General features: G+C 42.6%; 1 protein-coding gene across 1 annotated transcript in view; it reads left to right on the plus strand.

Moving 5' to 3' along the window:
* Positions 1-21,547, plus strand: part of LOC132403298 (collagen alpha-5(IV) chain-like) — a 352,062-nt gene that overhangs the window by 302,057 nt on the left and 28,458 nt on the right. The window contains exons 26-32 of the mRNA XM_059986755.1: positions 2,469-2,670; positions 3,872-3,934; positions 5,016-5,123; positions 9,390-9,608; positions 10,502-10,660; positions 16,722-16,889; positions 18,602-18,745. Coding sequence (XP_059842738.1) covers positions 2,469-2,670; positions 3,872-3,934; positions 5,016-5,123; positions 9,390-9,608; positions 10,502-10,660; positions 16,722-16,889; positions 18,602-18,745 — 1,063 coding nt within the window. The remainder of the gene's footprint in view (positions 1-2,468; positions 2,671-3,871; positions 3,935-5,015; positions 5,124-9,389; positions 9,609-10,501; positions 10,661-16,721; positions 16,890-18,601; positions 18,746-21,547) is intronic.

Genomic DNA, 21,547 nt, shown 5'->3' on the forward strand with positions numbered 1-21,547 from the left:
TATGTACCATTATCAATATTGCTCTGTTTATTAATTTGAAATGTAATAAAAAGATTGAAAAAGAAAAGAGAATTAACTTCTTTACTCAGATGGTGGTGTGAGAGTGGAACGAACTACCAGCAGAAGTGGTAGATGCAGGTTTGACTTCAACATCTGTGAGAAATTTGGACAAGCACATGGATGGGTTGGGTGCAGTATGGAGTTCCAATTAGCGGTCAACAAAAAAAAAAATCATTCCCCGATTGCCTTCAACTCTCAACTAGACAAAACTGACTAAGACAAAGCATGGGGTGGGGGGCAGTGTGGAGGTATGTCTCTACCAAAGGAGGTGTACGGCGCTCTTTCCCTCCACTGTCCTGCTGTTCACCCTTGAGCAAGGTGTAACACCCCGATGCTTATCCCACCCCGATCGGGGTCACATAAAGCCACAAGAGCAGGCTGTGGATGGTTGTATGAGCAGCTGGTACGTATCAGCAGTCCTGGTTATGTGACCACTGGCACCAGGCAGGCAATCCCTGAAGAGTATTGACAATGGCTGGGGTCATTCGCCTTATAAAGACACTGTGCAGAAGAAGGCAATGGCAAGCCACTTCTGTAGAAACAATTGCCAAGAACAATGATGGTCATGGAAAGACCATGATTGGCCACGTCATACAACATGGTACATAACAAGCACAAGCAAACATGGATGGGAGGGGAATGGAGGGCAATAGTCCAGGTACAAGTTGACGGGACTAGGCAGAATAACACAGACCAGATGGGGTGAAGTACTTGTCTCTGTGCTGTAGAGTTCTATGACTGTGAATGGAGTGAACGGGCGAGACTGAGCTGAGAAGTGAGTGAAGAGGCGGTCACTGTTTGTTTCCCCCGCAGCAGCCTGGAGAGTGCGACCAGGTTGAATGTAATGGTAGATCTCATTTAATTCCCAGTAGATAAGTGTTTCATCTGTTCAGGTCAGCAGGAAATTGTGAACGATCACATGGTTTGTAGCAGTACCAGCTTTCAGCTCTAGCTTCTTGCAACTGTGTGGCTGGAGGATGGTTGTGGGGGAGGAGAAACAAGACTGGCAGAGTAGGTTTAAATGTTTATTGACCACATAGCAATTACAGCACAGAAACAGGCCATCTTGGCCCTTCTAGTCCTTGCCAAATGCTTACTCTCACCTAGTCCCACTAACCTGCACTCAGCCCATAACCCTCCATTCCTTTCCTGTCTATTTACCTATCCAATTTTTTTTTAAATGACAACATCGAACTTTCCACTTCTACTGGAAGTTCGTTCCACACACCTACCACTCTCTGAGTAAAGAAGTTCCCCCTTGTGTTACCCCTAAACTTTTGCCCCTTAACTCTCAACTCATGTCCTCTTGTTTGAATCTCCCCTATTCTCAATGGAAAAAGCCAATCCACGTCAACTCTATCTATCCCCCTCATAATTTTAAATACCTCTATCAAGTCCCCCCCTCAACCTTCTAAGCTCCAAAGAATAAAGAACTAACTTGTTCCTTTCTCTGTAATATAGGTGCTGAAACCCAGGTAATATCCTAGTAAATCTTCTCTGTACTCTCTCTATTTTGTTGACATCTTTCCTATAATTTGGTGACCAGAACTGTACACAATATTCCAAATTTGGCCTCACCAATGCCTTGTACAATTTTAACATTACATCCCAAATCCTATACTCAATGCTCTAATTTATAAAGGCCAGCATACCAAAAGCTTTCTTCACCAGCCTATCCACATGAGATTCCATTTTTAAGTATTAAATATTCCATATTAAAGGGCTGTCGAAACATTTATCCCACTAGCCCTCAAGGAATGGTCCCATGTGGGTCAAGTCCTGCTCCAGTCCTCGTGGACTTGGCCTGCTGAGAAGCTCATTTGTCTTTCCTGATTAAATAGCCTATTAATAGTAGCCATCATCTCCCAATGATGGTGGTGGGATTAGACATGTGTCTCTGATTCAGTAGGTCCACAGTATGTCAATGCTGACCTTCAAACTCCCAATGTACTAATCCTACTTAACTTTGTCCATATTCCCTTCAACTTCCCCCAGGTTCAACCTCCCATCCCCACAGTAGGAGCAATATATTCATGGCCAATTACGTGACTAACATGGACATTTTTGGAATGTGGGGAGAGAATAGGAGCACTTGTGGGAAAAGCCATACGGTTACAGGGAGGAAATGCAAAATCTCTGCATGGAGGGTACCAAAAGTCAGCCTTGATCAGGGGTCACAGGAGCTGTGAGCCAGCAGCTCCACGAGCTGCCCCCATTCTGCTGCTCTCATAAGTGTGTTCTTACTGCCAAGGGAAGAAATGATTTTTCAATAGTTTGAGATGGATGAAATGCCACTGCATATTTAACTGCCATTCAGGTAGGGCTAAAATCAACAACTGCTGTATATTTGACTTGTTTTGAGGTAGTGTAGTATTCCATTCTTTGATGTATATTTAAATTTCCTGAAGGGTGACGATGTAAATGGAATTCCAGGACCCAAGGGGATATCTGGCTTTCCAGGAACTCCAGGTTTCCCAGGACCACCAGGATCTCCAGGTATGGGTATTTGTGGTTCAAAAGGTCAAGCTGGTCCTATAGGAGAGGAGGGTTTTCCGGGACCTCCAGGATCTACGGGACCTCCAGGACTTCCGGGATCTAAATGCCAAGCAGGTAAAGTATCTTGAATATTCTTAATTGCCAATTCAACATTTATGTACAATCCTCATTTTTGTTATCTGTCAGGGGTATCTCATGTCCTCATTTTGCTCTCCTAATTTCCTTCTTATATGTATTCCTACATACCTTCTATTCTTTAAGGGATTTGCTTGATCCCAGCTGCCTACACCTGATGTTCACCTCTTCCTTTTCCCTGACCAGGCCATCAATGTCCCTTGTCAACCAAAGTTCCCTTTTTGTGCCAGCATTGCCCTTCCCCCAAGTGGAAAATGCCAAGCTTGAACTCTTTTTATCTCACTGTAAAAGCCTCCATTTGCCAGCCATCCATTCACCTGCAAACAGCCTCTTCCCATGAAATTTTGAGAGTCCATATCTGATGCCATTGAACTTGGAAATCCCCCAGAATTGGAATGGGGTTCATTATCGCCATTGTTTTGTGGCAGTAGAGCAGTGCAAGGCATAAAAAAAGTTAAAACATTTTTAAAAAACTATAGATTAAGAAAGAAAGAAAGAAAGAAAAAAGAAAGGTAAAGAGGAAGCATTTTAGGATTTAAGCATCAGTCCTAGCATTTTCCATGACTATCTTAAAACTATAGATTAATAGTCACTGGTACTAAGACACACCCACATCAGCACATCAGCCACTTGCCCAGCTTCATTTCAGAGGAGAATGTGGAGCATGGCCTCTTTAGTATTGTGAGAGAAAAGGATCAGGGAATGATGTGGAGGTGCAGGTAGACCATGCATGATTGGACCGAGCCTTGGAGCAAGCTCCGGTAGCTTAACAGCCCTGACAAAGCTAACACTGTTCTGTGCTTTTTCTATCTGTAGTACTGAACACATGTAAAGATCAGCTTTATTTGACACATGCACATTGAAACATACATTAAAAGGGCGCCACAGTAGCGTAGTGGTTAGCACAATGCTTTACAGTTCTAGCGACCTGGGTTCAATTCCCATCCCTGTCTGTACGGAGTTTGTATGTTCTCCCTGTGACTGTATAGTTTCCTCCGGGCGCTCCAGTTTCCTCCCACAGTCCAAAGATTTACCAGTTGGTAGGTTAGTTGGTCATTGTAAATTGTCCTGTAATTATGCTAGGGTTAAATCGGGGTTGCTGGATGGGACTGGAAGGGCTGTATCTCAGTTTAAAAAAAAAATCAACTGCTTATTACCATTGATGTATTTTTCCTTGCAGGTACTTCTGAATGTCCTCACATTACAGGGCTGCAGGGTCCAAAAGGAATTCTGGGTCCTCAAGGTATTTAGCTTTAAATTGGACCAGCACCACCAATGTACATAGATCACTGGTATAGAATTCACAAACTGAGTATTGAGCTGTTGTTTGACTGATGGAGGGCCAGCTCCAGCACTGTGAATGCTACGTGACTGCAGTATTTTACGTCTAAGAAAATAAACTGGGTGTTGTGAAGTTCAGAGAGCCATCTGAAACTTCTCATTAAAGGCAACACACACAAACTGCTGGAGGGACTCAGCAGGCCGGGCAGCATCCATGGAAATGAACAGTTGACATTTCGGGCCGAGGCGCTTTTTCTGGGTTGGAAAGGAAGGGCGAAGAAAAGGGGGAGGGGAAGGAGGATAGCCAGAAGGTGGTAGGTGAAGCCAGGCAGATGGGAAAGGAACGGGCTGGAGAGGAAGAAATCTGATGGGAAAAGAGAGTGGACTATGTGAGAAATTGAAGGAGGATGAAACCAAGGGGGAGGCAATAGTCAGGTGAGAGGTAGGAGACCAGAGTGGGAGTAGAAGAAGAAGGGAGGAGGGGAGGGATTTTTTTTCCCTCACAATATTCATGCTATCAGGTTGGAGGCTGCTCAGATGGAATATAAGGTGTTGCTCGTCCACCTTGAGGGTAGCCTCATCAGGACGCCAAAGGAGGCTATGGACAGACATGTCGGAATGGAAATCAGATGTAAAATGTTTGGCCAATGGAAAGTTCTGCTTTTGGAGGATGGAGTGAAGGTGCTTGATGAAGCTGTCGCTCAATTTATAAAGGTACTCACCAATGTAGAGGAGGCTGCATTAGGAGCACCAGATACAATAGGCAATCTTAAAGGACTGTTCGTGTGTACTGTATAATACATAAAAGAAAAGAACCCAAGCGAAACACTCAAAATGCTGGAGAAACTCAGCAGACCAGGCAGCATCTAGGAGAAGAGTACAGTCAACATTCGGTCCAGCATCTGCAGATTTTCTCTTGTTTGAAGAAAGGAGCCCATGTCAATATTGCCGGTTGTTAGGTTCCCTGTTGGTAATTATTGCTGTAATGCAGGTTAAAGTTGAACTCGTGCCATAATTCGCCCATTTCTCTTTCCCTTCCTCAGGCCGAGAAGGTCATCCAGGACCACCTGGCAGCCAAGGACGAAATGGCTTTGATGGGGTCAAAGGTAACAAAGGGGAACCTGGCCTGATACCAACCACGACAATGCCAGGTGGGAACAGAGGAACTGTATCATTATTGTTCTCATTCTGTTAACATCCTGACTAGCTACCAATGATGACCCACAATGGCTCTTTGCAAATGACCAGTGCTTTTTCATTCAGTCAACAATATTTGTATTCAAGGACGAAATCCTGCCTGAAGGGTCTTAAATTGTACATACCTGGGTAACCACTGGTACACTGGCTACATCGCATATGAACCCCAAGATACACTGCAGCAAATCACCAAGCTTGCCTGAGTTTAGAATAACAAGGTGTGGAATCTCACTGAAACATATCAAATATTGAAAGGCCTTGGTAGATTGGATATGGAGAGGATGCTTCCTATAGTGGAGGAGCCTAGGACCAGAAGGCACAGACTCAGAATAGGACATCCCTTTAGAAAAGAGAAGAGGAGGAATTTCTTTAGCTTGAAGGTGATGAACTGTGGAATTCATTGCCACGTCCAACTGCAGAGGACAAAACATTGAGTATGTTTAAAACAGAGGTTCATTGGTTCTTAATTAGTAAGGGCATCAAAGATTATGGGGATAAAGCAGGAGAATGGTGTTGAGAGGGATAATAGATTAGTCATAATGGAATGGCAGAGCAGATTTAATAGGGTGGCATAATTCTGCTCCTATGTCTTATGGTCACAGCCCTACCATCTACAGTATATTGCCAAGGAAAGAAAGAGCTTCTCTGTTACAGATTTCCAGATTATTAGTTTAGCTCCTGAGCTATATTAGTACCTTTTAAAAACTATTGTGTGTGTTTTATCTTTCAGGCTGTTGACAGCGCTGAGCATGTCTAATACTACAGGCGTGGTAATAATGAGAGGAGCTATTTCTTCTACATTGTGCAGTAGTGAGTTAATTTAATTAGTGAAACACATTAAGGGTTTACTGGTCATTAGTTCCAGCTTTCATGTCTTGATTTTATCAACAATAATGAGCATTCCTGTCATAAGACCATAGACATAGGAGCAGAATTAGGCCATTCAGCCCATCCAGCTGCACCATTCCATCATGGTTGATCCTGGATCCCAATCAACCCGATACAACTGACTTCTTGCCATAACTTTTCATGCTCTGACTGGTCAGGAAGCGATTAACTTCGGGCTTAAGTATACCGACAGTCTTGGCCTCTACCACAGTTTATGGCAGAGCATTCCACAGATTTACAACTCTCTGTTTCCTCCTTACCACTGTTCTAAAAGGTCGCCTCTCAATTTTGAGTCTGTGCCCTCTCGTTTTGAATTCCCCCACCATAGGAAACATCCTCTTCACATCCACTCTAGTCCCTTTAACGTTCGGTAGGCTTAAATGAGATCCCCATGCATTCTTCTAAATTCCAGTGAGTACAGGCCCAAAGTTGCCAAATGCTCCTAATATGTTAACCCCTTCATTCCCGGAATCATCCTCTTGAACCTCCTCTGGACTCTCTCCAGTGACAACACATCCTTTCTGAGACATGGGGCCTAAAACTGTTGATACTCTAAGTGCAGTCTGACTAATGTCTTATAAAGGCTTAGCATTATCTCCTTGCTTTTATATTCTATTCCCCTTGTAATAAATGCCACACTTGCATTTGCCTTCTTTACCACACTCGACCTGTAAATTCTGGGAGTCTTGTACAAGGACTGCTAAGACCCTTTGCACCTCTGATGGTTGAACCTTCTTCCCATTTAGATGCAGTTTGAGAGGGAGAAGTGTAACTCACATGCATCAGTATTGCTTCTCCCTCCCAGACAGCAGTATGAATTCAATCATATTATGATCGCTGCCTCCTTGGGGTTCCTTTACGCTAAGCTCCGTGATAAGATCTGGGTTATTACACAATATCCAATCTAAGATAGGCTTTCCCTGAGTACACTCAAGCACAAGCTGCTTTAAAAAGCCGTCTCATAGGCATTCAACAATTCCCTCTGTTGCAATCCGACACCAACCTGATTTTCCCAATCCTTTTGCATATTGAAGTCCTCCATTACAATTGTGTCACTACCCTTCTTACATGCCCTTTCCAGCAACTTTTGCAATCTCAACTCCACATCTTAGCTACTATTCGTATTCCCATAATCGTTTTTTACCCATGCAATTTCTTATCTCCACCCACAAAGATTCACCCACCCTATGTCACCTCTTTTTAAAGATATAATTCCATGTCTTACCAACAGAGCCATGCCACCACCTATACCGTCCTGCCTGTCCTTTTGGTACAATGTATATTGTTTGATGTAAAGTTCTCAACTATGATGTTCTTTCAGCCACGATGCCCATGGTGTCATACCGACCAATCTCTAATTGCACCACAAGTTTGTCCACCTTATTCTGAATGTTATGTGCATTTAAAATCAGCACCTCCAGCCCTGCACTCTTTACTCTTTTGAACTCTGCCTCTGTTACAATTTAACTCTTTGCACTGTCTGCATTTGCACCCAATTGTTGGCTTGTCCTTCCTTACATTCAAATTACATCCATTGTCTACTTCTAAACCTGCTGGCTCATCCTCAGCTCTCTCATCCTGGTTACCATCGCCCTGCCGTATTAGTTTAAACCAATCCCAACAGTTCTGATAAATCTGTCCACAAGCATATTGGTCCCCCTTGGATTCAAGTGCAACCCGTCCCCTTTGTACAGGTCCCACCTGCCCCAGAAAAGGGCCCAATTATCCAAAAATCTCAATCCCTGCCCCCTGCTCTAATTCTTCAGCCACGCATTTATCTGCCTCCTCATTCTATTCCTAACCTCAAGGTCATGGGGCACAGGCAACAATCTCAAGATCACTGCCCTTGAGGTCCTGCTTCTCAGTTTCCTTCCTAACTCCCTGCGTTCTTTTTCCAGGACCTCCTCCCTTTTTCTACCTATGACGTTGGTACCAATATGTACCATGACTTCTGGCCGCTCACCTTCCCTTTTCAGGATATTGTGGACGCGTCCAGAAACATCTTGGACCCTGGCAATAGCAAAGCAAACTGCCATCTGTGTTTCCTTTTTGTGTCCACAGAATTACCTGTCTGTCCCCCAGACTATAGAGTCCTCAATTATTGCTGTCATCCTCGTCAGTCCCCTACCCACTAAGCCCCAGAGCCAGACTTAGTGCCAGAGGCACAGCTGTTGTTGCTTGTTGCTTCCCCCAGGTAGGATCGCCCCCCCCCCCCCCACCCAACAGTACTCAAAATGGAGTACTTTCGATGAGTGAGACAGCCACAGGGAGGCTCTCCACTATCTGGCATTCCCCTTCTCTCTCCTGAGAGTCACCCATTTATCTGTCTCCTGTAACCTTGGGGCAACTACCTCCCTATAGCTCCAGTCTGTCACCTCTTCATTTCCCTGACAAGCCAAAGGTCATCGAGCTGCAGCTCCATTTCACTAACACAGTCTCTAAGGAGCTGCATCTCGATGCGCTGGTGCAGATGTGGCCATTGGGGAGGCTGGAAATCTCCTGGTAGTCCCATGTCTGACACCCAGGACAGAACATCATGTCTTTAATGTACAATGTTGCTTCCATGGACCGTTACTGGTCAAAATTTCAATATTCTTAGTGATGTGTTCCTTAGCCATTCAGAGGAGTGCTGCAGTTTTGAATCTTTACTTGCTCTAAGTTAATTGATTTTGAATAGGGCAGGAATGCCAACTGCAGTTAGCTCTCTCAAGCTCGCTCTATTGTTCTCGTACACTTATTCACAGTCACTTTTTCTCCCCCTTGCCTCCCTGTATCAGTTTTACTGTGGTCATTATTGGCATGAATTGGATCTGGGCTTTGTATAGATTGTCACAGACTCCGTTTGCTTTTCCTGAATGCCCCCACTCTGTTCCGGGTGTGCTGTCCCATTCTGCTTCTCTATTTTGCATTCCTACTTTGTAAATCTGGGAATGATCCCGTTGTTTCTCTTCCCAAGGTGAAGAGGTATTGTTGAGCAGAATGTTAACAAGCTGTGGGGGGTGTTGACCCCTGAACAGAGGAATTCTTACATGCTTTCAGAGCACACTTAAGCATTGACCACATTGCTCCAATTTGTAGGCACATGTGATAAGGTTGACATGAAGGACATCTTGTACAAAATACTGCTGCAGTGGTGAATATGTCAGTATCTGTAGGGGGGGTAGTAGCAAGTCACGGAAGGCAGTGATGAGTGCACAGCTGAGTACAAAAGTGATTTGACAAGTGGTATTACATTAGTCCTGTGGCCATGTTTCCTCTTAGCTTCATTTCTTTGCCTGATCACTGTCAATCGCAACAAGCTAGATTACATGTATCTTCATGCTTACTCTCAGGCTGTCAAGGACCCCCTGGTAACCCAGGTCCTCCTGGACCCCCTGGACCCTCTTGCGATGGAGACCCAGGCTCTCCAGGAGTTCAAGGTGCTCCAGGAGAAGCAGGGCCGCCTGGTGATTCAAGTGAAGGTTCTTTAGGACCCCCTGGACAAGTTGGACGAGATGGCTTAATGGGTGCGAGAGGAAAGCCTGGAGATCCTGGATCCCCAGGAGGACGAGGTAACTTTTAACAGTTTGCAAGCTGCCCTGTGGCTGCAGAGTTATTGGTTAATATGCATATTTTTTGTTACTAATTCAAGTACTAAATTTGGTTCTGAGTCAAACTGGCTGTTTACAGAAAACTGTACTTCAGTTTTGTACATTTATTCATTCAACACAGCAATATAAAATCTAAAAGCATACTTTTCTCCTGCTGTTATTCTATATTCTGTAGCCCAGGCTACGGAGAGAAAGAGGAAAAATGGGACACAAGGAAACTTGACCAATCTTCTTGTTCATCTGTTTGATTTCAAAGCTGGAATCAAGGTCTAATTACACTTTCATTTGCTTGGGTTTTTACTTGGGTTGACTGTCTTACTATTTCCTTAGGAAAATGGGAACATTTGAAATGTGCTGGCCAGTTTCAAACCTTCTGACCCCTTTTATTGGTTATATTGGCTATCTGCAGTCTCTATTGTCCCTTTGCCTTTTCTATTCAGCCGGTGCAGTTAATTACATTCAGGATTGAGACTTCAGCTCCAGTTTTTTGCACAGAGCAAGAATGGATTGAACTTCCTTCGTACTGTCATTTTAGCACTTTGATATTGCAGTTACAATGAATTGATGTTGTGCTGTTCGTTTTGTTAAAATAGATATTCATGTTTCTTTCAATGCTTGGAGGAATTTGTTTATACATTACTTTATGAAAATATAATGATAAGTGTATGTAAGCCTGTGGTGACTTTATGAAATTCTCTGTGGGAGACATATGTTTTAAAACAATTTAAAACCGTAGCAAAATAACATCCTAATGAATGCACTAAATGTTTCCACTTTGTGGTTTCCACGTTGCAGTTCAGATTACATTGCATACCTAGTTTCTGTTCTAAGTCACTTGCTTCTGTTATTTTCAGGACAACATGGAGCCCCGGGATTCCCAGGACTCAAAGGAGTCAAAGGCAATATGGGCCCGAGTGGGTTGCCAGGGGATCCCGGCCCACCGGGTGACCCGATGAATGGAGAGCCAGGTCCAGTTGGGCCTCCAGGACAGCCCGGTGCCTGTGGCCCTCCAGGTGAAGGGTATTTTAAATTCTGAGGCCTAACTGCATGCACAGAAGCTGACTCAAATTAGGAGCTGCTTCCTTTGTTCATTCATGGCTTCACCTCCTTTCCTCTGCACCATCAGCTCCTTTGTCACTCAACTTCTCCTGGCTGCACCCTATAACAGACCTTTCCTCCTTGTTCCCTCTTCCCTCCCTCACTCTTTTTTGATTCTCAAAAAAACACTTGATCCCTAACTTTTCCTGGTTCTGGTGAAGGGTTATTAACGTGAGGCAGGAATGTTGTACCTCCCTCCACAGAATTTGCCTGGCCTGCTGAGAATTGCAGCATTTTTTTGTTTCAGATTACCTGCATCTGTGGTATTTTGCTTTCTCCTTAAGAGGGCAAGACATAGATTTCTAACCTCATCCTCAAAGCAACCCAAAGGTAGTCAAGGGGCTGGAAGTGAAAGATCCCACATTTGCCTAAACTCATTTTGATGATGGCTTCATTTCAAATCTTTGTCCCATGCCACCTTAGGGAATAACTTGTATGATATTTAAATCAAGCCCATAGCATGCAATAAAATTTAAGTATTGTAAGCCCAACATTAAAAAAGAGACAAAGTTATCGAGGTTAAAGAGGAGTGTGTCCTTATCTGAATTTCTGAATTGACTAACGCCAACCCCTCAAGCAAATTTTCTGTTGCTGTCAGCTTCTCTTCCACTCTGCCTTACCAGGCATTTAGCCTTCTGGGCCACTGCCACTCAGTTGCCGGCCTGATTCCCCCCAGCCCACTTTCTAATCCATAACCTTTCTAATCCATTCCCAACACCCTCTCACACATTTCATTCCTCAGTTGTGGTTAGGTTTAATGTACGAACCTGCCCCACCACTTGCTGAGATCATGGCAGATCTACCTCAGCACCTGCTCCACATTTGCATCCCTCGATTCCCATCACACCCTCAAACCCACCGCTCACCTGGAACATATTGACTGAATGTCCTCAGTCCCGCTTTCTCTGGAGATGAAACTTTCAATCTCTGCAGGCACAGGGATAGGAAAACCTTGGAGGCATGTGGGCCAATCATGGGCAAATGGGATCAGCACAGGAAAGAAACTTGATCAGTATGGGTGAGTTAGGCTGAATGGCCTGTTTCTATGCTGTGCGCTTCTATGACAGGAATGAAAAAGTGAAAGACAAAAGATCTCAGGAACCGCAGTGCTTTGTAAGAGATTAAAAAGCTGGGTATAGGGTGGGATTATGAAAATAAGAAAGACAAAACAGTTGATGCAGGTTTGATTTCAGCATTTAAAAGAAGTTTAGATAAATATGTGAATGGGAGGGGTATGTTCCAGGTAAGGGTCAATGGGATTATGCAGAACAACAGTTCAGCATGGACTAGATGGGCCAAAGGGACTTTTTCTGTGCTGCAGTTTTCCAAGACTCTATAAGCATGCTACCTAGCCATTAAAAATTCAGCAGGGCCCTTGTGAACCTGGGATTTTGTGACTCTCTTTAGCAGGCAACCCTTGTTCCCTGCTCCCTCTACAATTACCCTCAAATATCAGAGTGCATGTTTCTATTTTACTTTCTCCACTAATTTTTAAACTTTTTTCATAAATACTAGTTTCATTGATTCCTACATTCCAATTAAATAGTTTTGCTTACAAACTCTCACAGTAATTTTATCACACGTCAAGTAATTACTTGGTGAAGGCAGTAAGACTTCAACTAAACACCTATTGTTGGGTACAACAATGTCACAGAATCATACTGTATGGTACAGCCTGCTCTTAAATCCAAAGAACGGTCTTCAATCTGAAACATTAGCAGTTATTTCACTTCATACGCAAATGCTGCCTCATCTTTTGAGTATGTATTTCTTCCATTTTCTTTCTTTAATTTTTAAAGTTGCACCTGAACTTAGCAGTAAATCCTTAACTTTCACAGAGTTTACATTCCTGAAATGACTAGGCTTTTGAAAAATATAATAACATCTACTGTTGATGGCAGGTGACAGAAGTTTGTTTAGAGGAACATTTTTCATCTAGTAATCATTATGCCATTAGTTACAAGATAATTGTGGAGAAGAATAGGTTTGGTCCTTGGGTTGAGATTCTAAATTGATGAAAGTCCAATTTTGATGATATTAGAAAAGATCTGGCACGAGTGGTTTGGGCCAGTTTGTTTTCTGGGAAAGGTGTACTTGGTAAATGGGAGGCTTTCAAAAGTGAAATTTCGCAAGTAGAGGGTTTGTATGCTCCTGTCAGAATAAAAGGCAAGGTTAATAGGCTTAGGGACCCTTGGTTTTCAAGAGATATTGAGACCCTGGTTAAGAAGAAGGGGATGCATAGCAGAGAACATATAGGCAGGAGGGAACGAATGAGGTACTTGAGGAGAATAAGGAATACAAGAGAACACTTAAGAAGGGAATCAGGAGGGCTAAAAAAAACATGTGGTTGTTCTAGCAGACAAAGTGAAGGAGAATCCCAAGGACTTCTGCAGATATAGTAAGAGTAAAAGGATGGCAAAGGACAAAATTTGTGCTTTTGTGGATCAGTATGGAGCCAAAAGAGATGGGGTGGATCATAAATCTATATTTACTTGGGAGATGGACACATACCTGTACAGTTTATACAACTGAGGCAAATCAGCAGTGAGGTTGTAGACCATATACAGATTACAGAGGAGGAGGTGTTTGCTGTCTTGAGGCAAATTAGGGTGGATAAATCCCCAGGAACTGACAAGGTGTTCCCTCGGACCCTATGGGAGGCTAGTGCAGAAATTGCAGTGGCTTAGCAGGGATATTATAAAATAAAAATAGCAATGAGTGAGGTGCTGGAGGATTGAAGAATAGCTAATGTTGTTCTCTTGTTCAAGAAAGACTCTAAAAATAAACCAGGAAGTTATAGGCCAGTGAGCCTGACTATACAGGTGACTATACAAGTATTTGAATAGACAGTGACTGATTAGGGACAGTCAACATGGTTTTGTGCATGGTAAATCGTGTCTAAACAATATCATTGATTATTTGAGGAAGTTACCAGCAGAGTTGATGAAAGCAAGGCAGTGGATGTTGTCTACCCAGACTTTGGCCTTTGGCAAGGTGATGCACCATCAATAACTCACACTGAGACGTAAGGCGAGATATCGGCTTTTATTGACTGGAAGAAGGAACCAGGAGTGAGTGTCTATTATACAATGTCCTGGAGACTGAGGCCGAGCGTCAGGCCTCAGATCTCCTTTATACAGGGGCCTGTGGGAGGAGCCACAGGAGCAGTCAGCAGGGGGCATGTCCCGACAGGCACATAGTTCACCACACAAGGTGTCGCATGAAAGGGTGGCGAGGAAGGTTCAGTCAGCTGGCATTTAGGATGAGGTAGTATATTGGATTAGACATTAGCTTTGCGGGAGATGCCAGAGAGTGATTTCAGATGGTTGCCTCTCTGACCAGAGGTCTGTAACTGGTGTGCTGCAGGTATTGGTACTGTGTTGTTTGTCATCTAGATCAATGATCTGGATGATAATGTGCTAAACTGGATCAGAAAATTTGTGGGTGACACCAAGACTGGACAGCAAAGAAACCTAATAAAGCTTGCAGTGGAATGTGGACCAGCTGGGAAAATGGCAGATGGAACTTAATGCAGACAAATGTAAGTGTTGCGTTTTGGGACAAACAATCAGGGATGGACTTGCGCAATGAGCGGCAGGGCACTGAGGGCTGTGATATAACAAATGGATCAGGGAATACAGATTCATAATTCCTTGAAAGTGGGGTCACAGGTAGATTGGTTTGTAAAGAGAGCTTTTGGCACATGGCCTTTATTAATCAATGTATTGAGTATAGGAGATGGAATGTTATCTTGACTTTGTATAAGCTGTAGGTGAGGCCTAATTTGGAGTATTGTGTGCAGTTTTGGATCACCTACTTATAGAACAGATATCAATAAGGTTGAAAGAGTGTAGAGAAAATTTAAAAGGATTTTACAAGATTAGAGGATCTGAGTTATAGGGAAAGGTTACATAGGTTAGGAGTTTATTCCCTAGAATGTAGAAGATTGAAGAGAGATTTGATGGAGGTATATAAAATTTTGAGGGGTATAAGTAGGGTAAATGCAAGCAGCTTTTTCCATTGAGGTTGGCTGAGACTAGAACTAGAGGTCATGGATTGATGGTGAAAGGCAAAATATTTAAGGGGAACGTAAGGGGGAACCTCACTGTTTCCGTTCAGGGATGATTTCCAGGTTATTATGCTTTGTACATTATTAATGTAATGATTATAGCAATTCGAGGGCTTACAGGAAGGCAGAGACGTAAAATAATCTCTGCTGCCAGAAATAAGTCAGAGACAAATCCATAGGGTGAAAGGCTGACATGTCCCCTGGTTCTGTTGGCTTCTGATCTAGGTATTAGAGGAAGTGGTTGTAGAGTTAGCGAGTACACTTTCCGTGACCTGCCGAAATTCCTGTGATTTTGAAGAAGTCACAGAGGATTAGAACATTGCAGACTTTATTCATGAAAGAAGAAAAACAAAAGCAGCATAATATAGGCCAGGTAGCCAAACATCTGTTGTTGGGAAAATACACTCCAATCTTAAGGAGAAAATGGCAGGGCTTTTAGAAAATCATAGGACAATTAACCAAAGTGAAAGTGGTTTTCCAACTCTTTGGCAGAGTAAACAACAAGGGGAAATAGTAGATGTATTTGGATTAAGATGCCCAGGTATGTGATGTTGGGAATAATATATTGGCATGAATAAGGTGTTGCTAACTGGCAGGAAATAGCATCAGGAAAAAGGATCACCTTCGGATTGGCAATCAAGAACTGAACGGGTGCAATAGTATTCAGCTGGACCCTATAGTCCCTAACTTGCTATACAGTATTGAAAGCCTGGGGCCTGGGGATAGGGGGCAGACTGAGTGTAGTGTAGCCAACTTTACAGATGGTTAGTATTCCATAGAAAGGGATCACCTATGTTTCTCAGACTTTAATACAAACACTGAGTCATGTCATCTGCAGAAATTCTCTAATGACTCAGTAATAGTTTGGTATATAAAGGGAGGATGGAAAAATGAATACGGGGCCTTGGTGGAGGACTTTGTCAAATGGTGCAAGCTGAATCATCTGCACCTCAACATTAGTAAGACAAAAGAGATAGTGATGAATTTTAGGAAGACTAAACCTGTGTTGCTTCCAGTTATTATTGATGGTGAAGACCTACAAGTACCTGGGGGTGCACTTGGATGACAGACTTGAGTGGAGCACCAACACAGAGGCTGTGTACAAGAAGGGCCAGAGTCACCTCTACTTCCTGAGGAGACTGAGGTACTTAGGAGCGTGCAGGCCTCTCCTTCATGTGTTCTACCAGTCTGTTGTCGTCACTGCCATCTCCTATGTGGTGGTGTGCTGTGGCAATGGCATCAACATGGGTGATGCCAAAAGGCTCAATAAACTGATTAGAAAGGCTAGTTCTGTTATAGAAGTCAAACTGGACACACTGGAGGCTGTGGTAGAACAAAGGACTCCACAGAAAATCCTAGCAATTCTGGACAATGTTTTTCACCCTCTGCATGCCAACTTAGCTGAACAGAGGAGCACTTTTAGTAATGGATAAAGACAACTGCACTGCTCTAAAGAGTGCTATATGAAGTCATTCTTACCCTCAGCCATTAGGCTCTATACCCAGTCAACTTCTATCCAGGGAAGTGATGGCCCTCCTTCTGTTAGACTATGGTAATTAAATTTTTTTAAAAATTCTTTCTACTTCGCTTCTGATATTTATATCTGTGCACTTGTAATGCTACTGCGGCAATGTAATTTCCTTTGGGATCAATGAAGTATCTATCTAGTTGGAGATGATGAGGAGTATCTTCTCTTACAGGGCTGTGGAAGTGGTGTCATTGAATTTACTGTATTCTAGGTAAAGATTAACAGATACTGAAACTACATGTGAGCTGAGGAGCATGGGAGAAAGCAAGAGAGTGGCGTTAAGTCCAAGGCCGGCTCTGTCATGATCTTTATTCCAGTTTCTTATGTTCTTATGTATCTAGCAAAAACTACTGAATCATAAATGTCTTTCCTGTTTCAGGGCTCTCTATAAAAGGGTTTCGGGGAAATCCAGGTCTCTTGGGACCCACATACATGAAAGGTCCTCCAGGCACACCTGGCAGTCCAGGACCCCGAGGCCCAGTTGGTCGACAAGGTGACCCAGGTCCTACAGGTATCAGGGGAAGACCTGGAACTCTTGGTCCAGTAGGTAGGCTGTGACTGCTTCCCAATAGTGTGATATTATTTGTCTTCTTCTTCAAGGACTTGTGTCATTTCTCATCTTTCAGATCACTGAATTGATACTTCAGATGACCCAGCTCACTAGCAGTGGTAAATCCCATGTGTTCTCTTTCCTTTTCCTGTTACAGGGCCACATGCAAACTGTATCAGTCACCCCATTCTACAAAGAGCCTCATTTCATATTTTAATCATTTCCTACCATTCTCTTTTACCCAGAGTTGTATTTGACATAGTTTAAAGTATTCACTACAGTCCATCAGTAAACATTATTCACTAAAGTGAGCTTGATTGAACTTGCAAGTCATTAACTTTAATTATTTGCCAAATTAAAAATTAAATCATTCAAAAACTTGAATAGCATAACTTCCTGATATTAATGTTGCACCTTGAATCATAAATACTGGTTTTGAAATGAGTGCATCAAAATGCTTTTCCTTTCACTGTAATTATGTTCACTTCCCCCTTTCAATGGTGGATCGAAGGAAAATTACAGTTTTCCACGATTGTACCAACACCATATTTTCCAATTACACGTGGTTTCCCAATTGATCTCATGAATACAGACACACCAAGTTGCCCAATCTCTCTCGTTCTACCTTGGTGACACATCACACAGAGGCACACACATGCAGAAAGATATAGATGTCATCAATAAATAAAAAAATACATATACACACAGAAATATATCCAGAAATGCTCTAGAAAAAAAGCAAGCAATATCATGAAGGATCATTCTCATGGACTGTTGAAGAGGGTTCTCAGCATTCATGCCAGGACTACAGACACAAAAATAATTATGTCCTCCAGACCATCAAGCTGATCGACACCTCCACCATTACTCCACACCACCATCCCCACCACCACTTACATACACATAATCTAGTGTCACTTTATGCAGATACAATCAATCTATGTATCTAACAGCTGTACATTGTGTTCATCAGATTGCTTTTATATTTATTGTGTTTTCCTTTTGTTTTTATTTCATTGTGTTGTTTGTTTTTTTGTGTGTTTTTCATACTGCATCAGATCTGGAGTAACAGCCATCTTGTTCTCTTTTACATTCGTGTACTGAAGAACGGCAATAAACAGATTTGAATCTTGAATCTAGAATGTACCGTTTTTCTGAAATTCTCTCTCTTCTGCATGCTTGTACACAAGCCGATTTTCTAAACACACATGACCAATCTTTCTCTCCCTTGTACACACTATAATATTCACTAATCACACATACCAAATTGACCAATCTTTCTCTCTCTCTGAAATGTGTAAGAGTATTAGTATGTATGATTAGGAAATATCATTGAAATGTGTAAATGATATTCCTTAATCATACATACTAATTCCTCCCCCTACCCCACCCCTCCTCTCCCCCTTGCTTCCTCCCTCCTCCTCCTCCTCCTTCTCCCTCCTCCCTCCTCTCTCCTCCTCCTTTTCCTTCTCCCCTTCTCCCCTCCTCCCCCCTTCTCCCCCCTTCTTCCTCTCCTCCCCCCAGAAAGCCCTCTGCTTTGAGGATTATGTTGACACTTGGCTGGACATCAACACCAAAGCATCCACTAAAGGCATGTGGAGACATGTCTCATAAGTCTGTAGCAAGCTGACAAAATATTCTGAGTAACTTATTGCAACAGCACACCTGATTATAGATGGTTTGTTTATCTGAGTCTCTTTACATATTAGGCTGCAAAGGTGACCAAGGCATTACGGGATTTCCAGGAGTACCAGGTCCACGGGGACAACCAGGCCCTTGTGGACCACAAGGACCAAATGGGGATTGTGGAATGAATGGTCCAGATGGAAATAAAGGGGCTATTGGAATAAAAGGTACCAAACATTGGATTTTCAACTGACCTGCTGTTTCAGTCGTAAATCTGGTTTTAAAATGCAAATTATTAACGTGCTCTCTTTGTAAATTGGAATCAGTATTTCTACATTGAAAGCAAATTAGAAACTTTAGCCATGCTGAAAAGGTGTTTGAACAGGTACTTAGATAAAAGAATGGGGATGTAGGGCATGGTTTGGTGAAAGAGAATAAACATAGATAGGTTTCACAGTTGGCCTGGATGAGTTGGACCAAAAGGGGTTGTGTCTGTGTGCTGTATGATTCTATGATTCTATGTCCTATGTGGGGCTATACTTTTTTAGTCCTTTCCTTTTGTGAATTAGACAGAAAAGATAGCCTTTGGGATTTCAAGCATTGAGGTCTATAGTTTATAAATTCTGCTATTTCTCTTTCTATCTCCATTTGAAAAGAAATGTATTACTATTTCAGATCATTCTTCAAAGATGCTTCGGTTCTTGAGGGCATTCTTTGAATGAATACGAAGGTGGTGTGCTTCATTGTGTTGGTCCGGTTTATCTGCATCGATCAGTGCTTGGGCCATAGCTTTTGACAGCCCAGACTCTGAAATCCAAGGCACAATTTCTAGATTTGTGAGGGGTAGACAAGTGAAAAGGCAAATTCAAACATGATAGCACAGTGGTCAGCATAATCGCTTCACAGTGGCAGCTGTAGGATCAGGGTTCAATTCCCACTGCTGCCTGTAAGAAGTACGTGATAGCGTGAGCTTCCTTAGGTGCTCCAGTTTCCTCCCACATTCAGAAGATGTATGGTTAGGATTAGTAAGCTGTGGGCATGCTTGTTAGCATCAGAAGCAAGGGGACACTTGTGAACTGCTCAGCACAATCACTGATTTGATTTGGTATGACGCAAACAACACATTTTGTGGTATGTTGTGATACACAGCTACGGATAAAGCTAATCTTTTTTTAACCTACAGAATTAGCAAATATTTGTCATCAAGTTCAATGCCAACAAGCATGAGGCAGTTTACTTTGGCAGAAATAGAGAGGCCTGTTAATGTTTAGAAGCTGCAAATCTATGTGGGTACAAGATTAAAGTGATCTTAGAATCTAAAGTCCAAGTTATGTTTGCTGTCATGTGCAGCTATGCAGTGTAAAACTTACTCGCAGCAACATATTCAGGCATGGAATATCATATAAGTGTCATTCACAGGAAAACCAAATTAAACGTAGATTATATTCAATCTTGTACAAGACAGAACACAATTAGAACAATGTGATCAAAGTGGCCAGAGTGTTACTTGTTTGTTTGAAAAGTGAATGGCTGAAGGGAAGATGGATGCATCATTGATTAAAGGACTTGCTTCAGATTAGCAAGATCACAAAAAAATACAAAATTTACAAGCAATGTTTATTTCTTGAAGAACAGATTTGAAAAGTAAGGCAATTATACTGAATCCCATTCTGTGTTGTTAGACCATAGCCTCCTCTTCTGCCACGATGAGGCCACACTCAGGGTGGAGGAGCAAGACCTCATATTCTGTCGAGGTAGCCTCCAACCTGATGGCATGAACATCGATTTCTCCTTCTGGTAATTTTTTTTACCCTCTTCATCTATTTCCCACTCTGGCCTCTTACTTCTTCTACTCACCTGCCTTCTGCCTCCCCCTGGTGCCCCTCTTCCTTCCCTTTCTCCCAAGGTTCACTATCCTCTCCTATCAGATTCCTTCTTCTCTAGCCTTTTACCTTTTCCACCAATTACCTCCCAGCTTCTTACTTACCCCGCCCCCACTTCCCCATCCACCTGGCTTGACTTATCACTATATATCTTGTCCTCCTTCACCTTCTCCCCACCTTTTTATTCTGCCATCTTCCCCCTTGCTTTCCAGTCCTGATGGAAAGGTATTGGCATGAAATGTCAACTGTTTATTCATTTTTTTATGCTGCCTGGCCTGCTGAGTTCCTCCTGCATATAGTGTGTTGCTCAAACCTTGGTTAGGGCACACTGCCCCTGCTTTCTGTAAAGAAAATAAGTTTATGATAGAAAATATAATTTTCATATCTTCATAGTTCATTGAAATGAAAAACAGTGAGCAATTTGTTAGCTTATTATGGTAAATGAGAGACACCCACAGTTTTTCTCCTGGAAAACCCTAGTTAGGTATGCTTCACCAGTAACTTTGTTGTAGACTGGCATCACTTTCTATAAAGAGAGGATGATAAAATCTGATTTATCCATACACCTTGGCAGAAAGCTGCTGGAGCAGATTTTTACCAGACCCAGAAGGTTTGTGTGTATAGGAAAGGTTCAGAGGGATATGGGCCAATCTCGGGCAAATGGGACTGGTTCAAGCAGGCACAGTCTATTCCACCTATCACCTCCCAGCTTCTTACTTCATCCTCCCTTCCCCACCTAGCTTTACCTATCACCTTCCAGCTTGTCCTCCTTCCCCAACTCCTCTCCCAACTTTTTATTCTGGCATCTTTCCCCTACCTTTTTTATTCTAATGAAGGGTCTTGCCCCGAAACTCAAGTTGTCTGCATAGACAAGTTGGACTGAAGGGCTGGTTTCTGTACTGTATGGCTTGTTGTATTTCTAAATTGAAGCACAATGAGTGAGTAATTTGCTTATTACTGTGTGACATTACTTGTAGGCAAGTTGTGAGCTTTGAGTTAAATGAGTAAACCCTTGCTAAGTTTATTTACTCGCTGCCTGAGTTCAACAAATCTTATCACACTCCAACTTATTCAAACCACGTTTAAAAAGATAGATGAGTACCTAAAGACAGAATATCTATCTCAGATGACAGCGGAGTCCTTTAC

The sequence above is a fragment of the Hypanus sabinus genome, chromosome 2, assembly GCF_030144855.1.
Source record: "Hypanus sabinus isolate sHypSab1 chromosome 2, sHypSab1.hap1, whole genome shotgun sequence".
In the NCBI taxonomy this organism is placed as follows: Eukaryota; Metazoa; Chordata; class Chondrichthyes; order Myliobatiformes; family Dasyatidae; genus Hypanus; species Hypanus sabinus.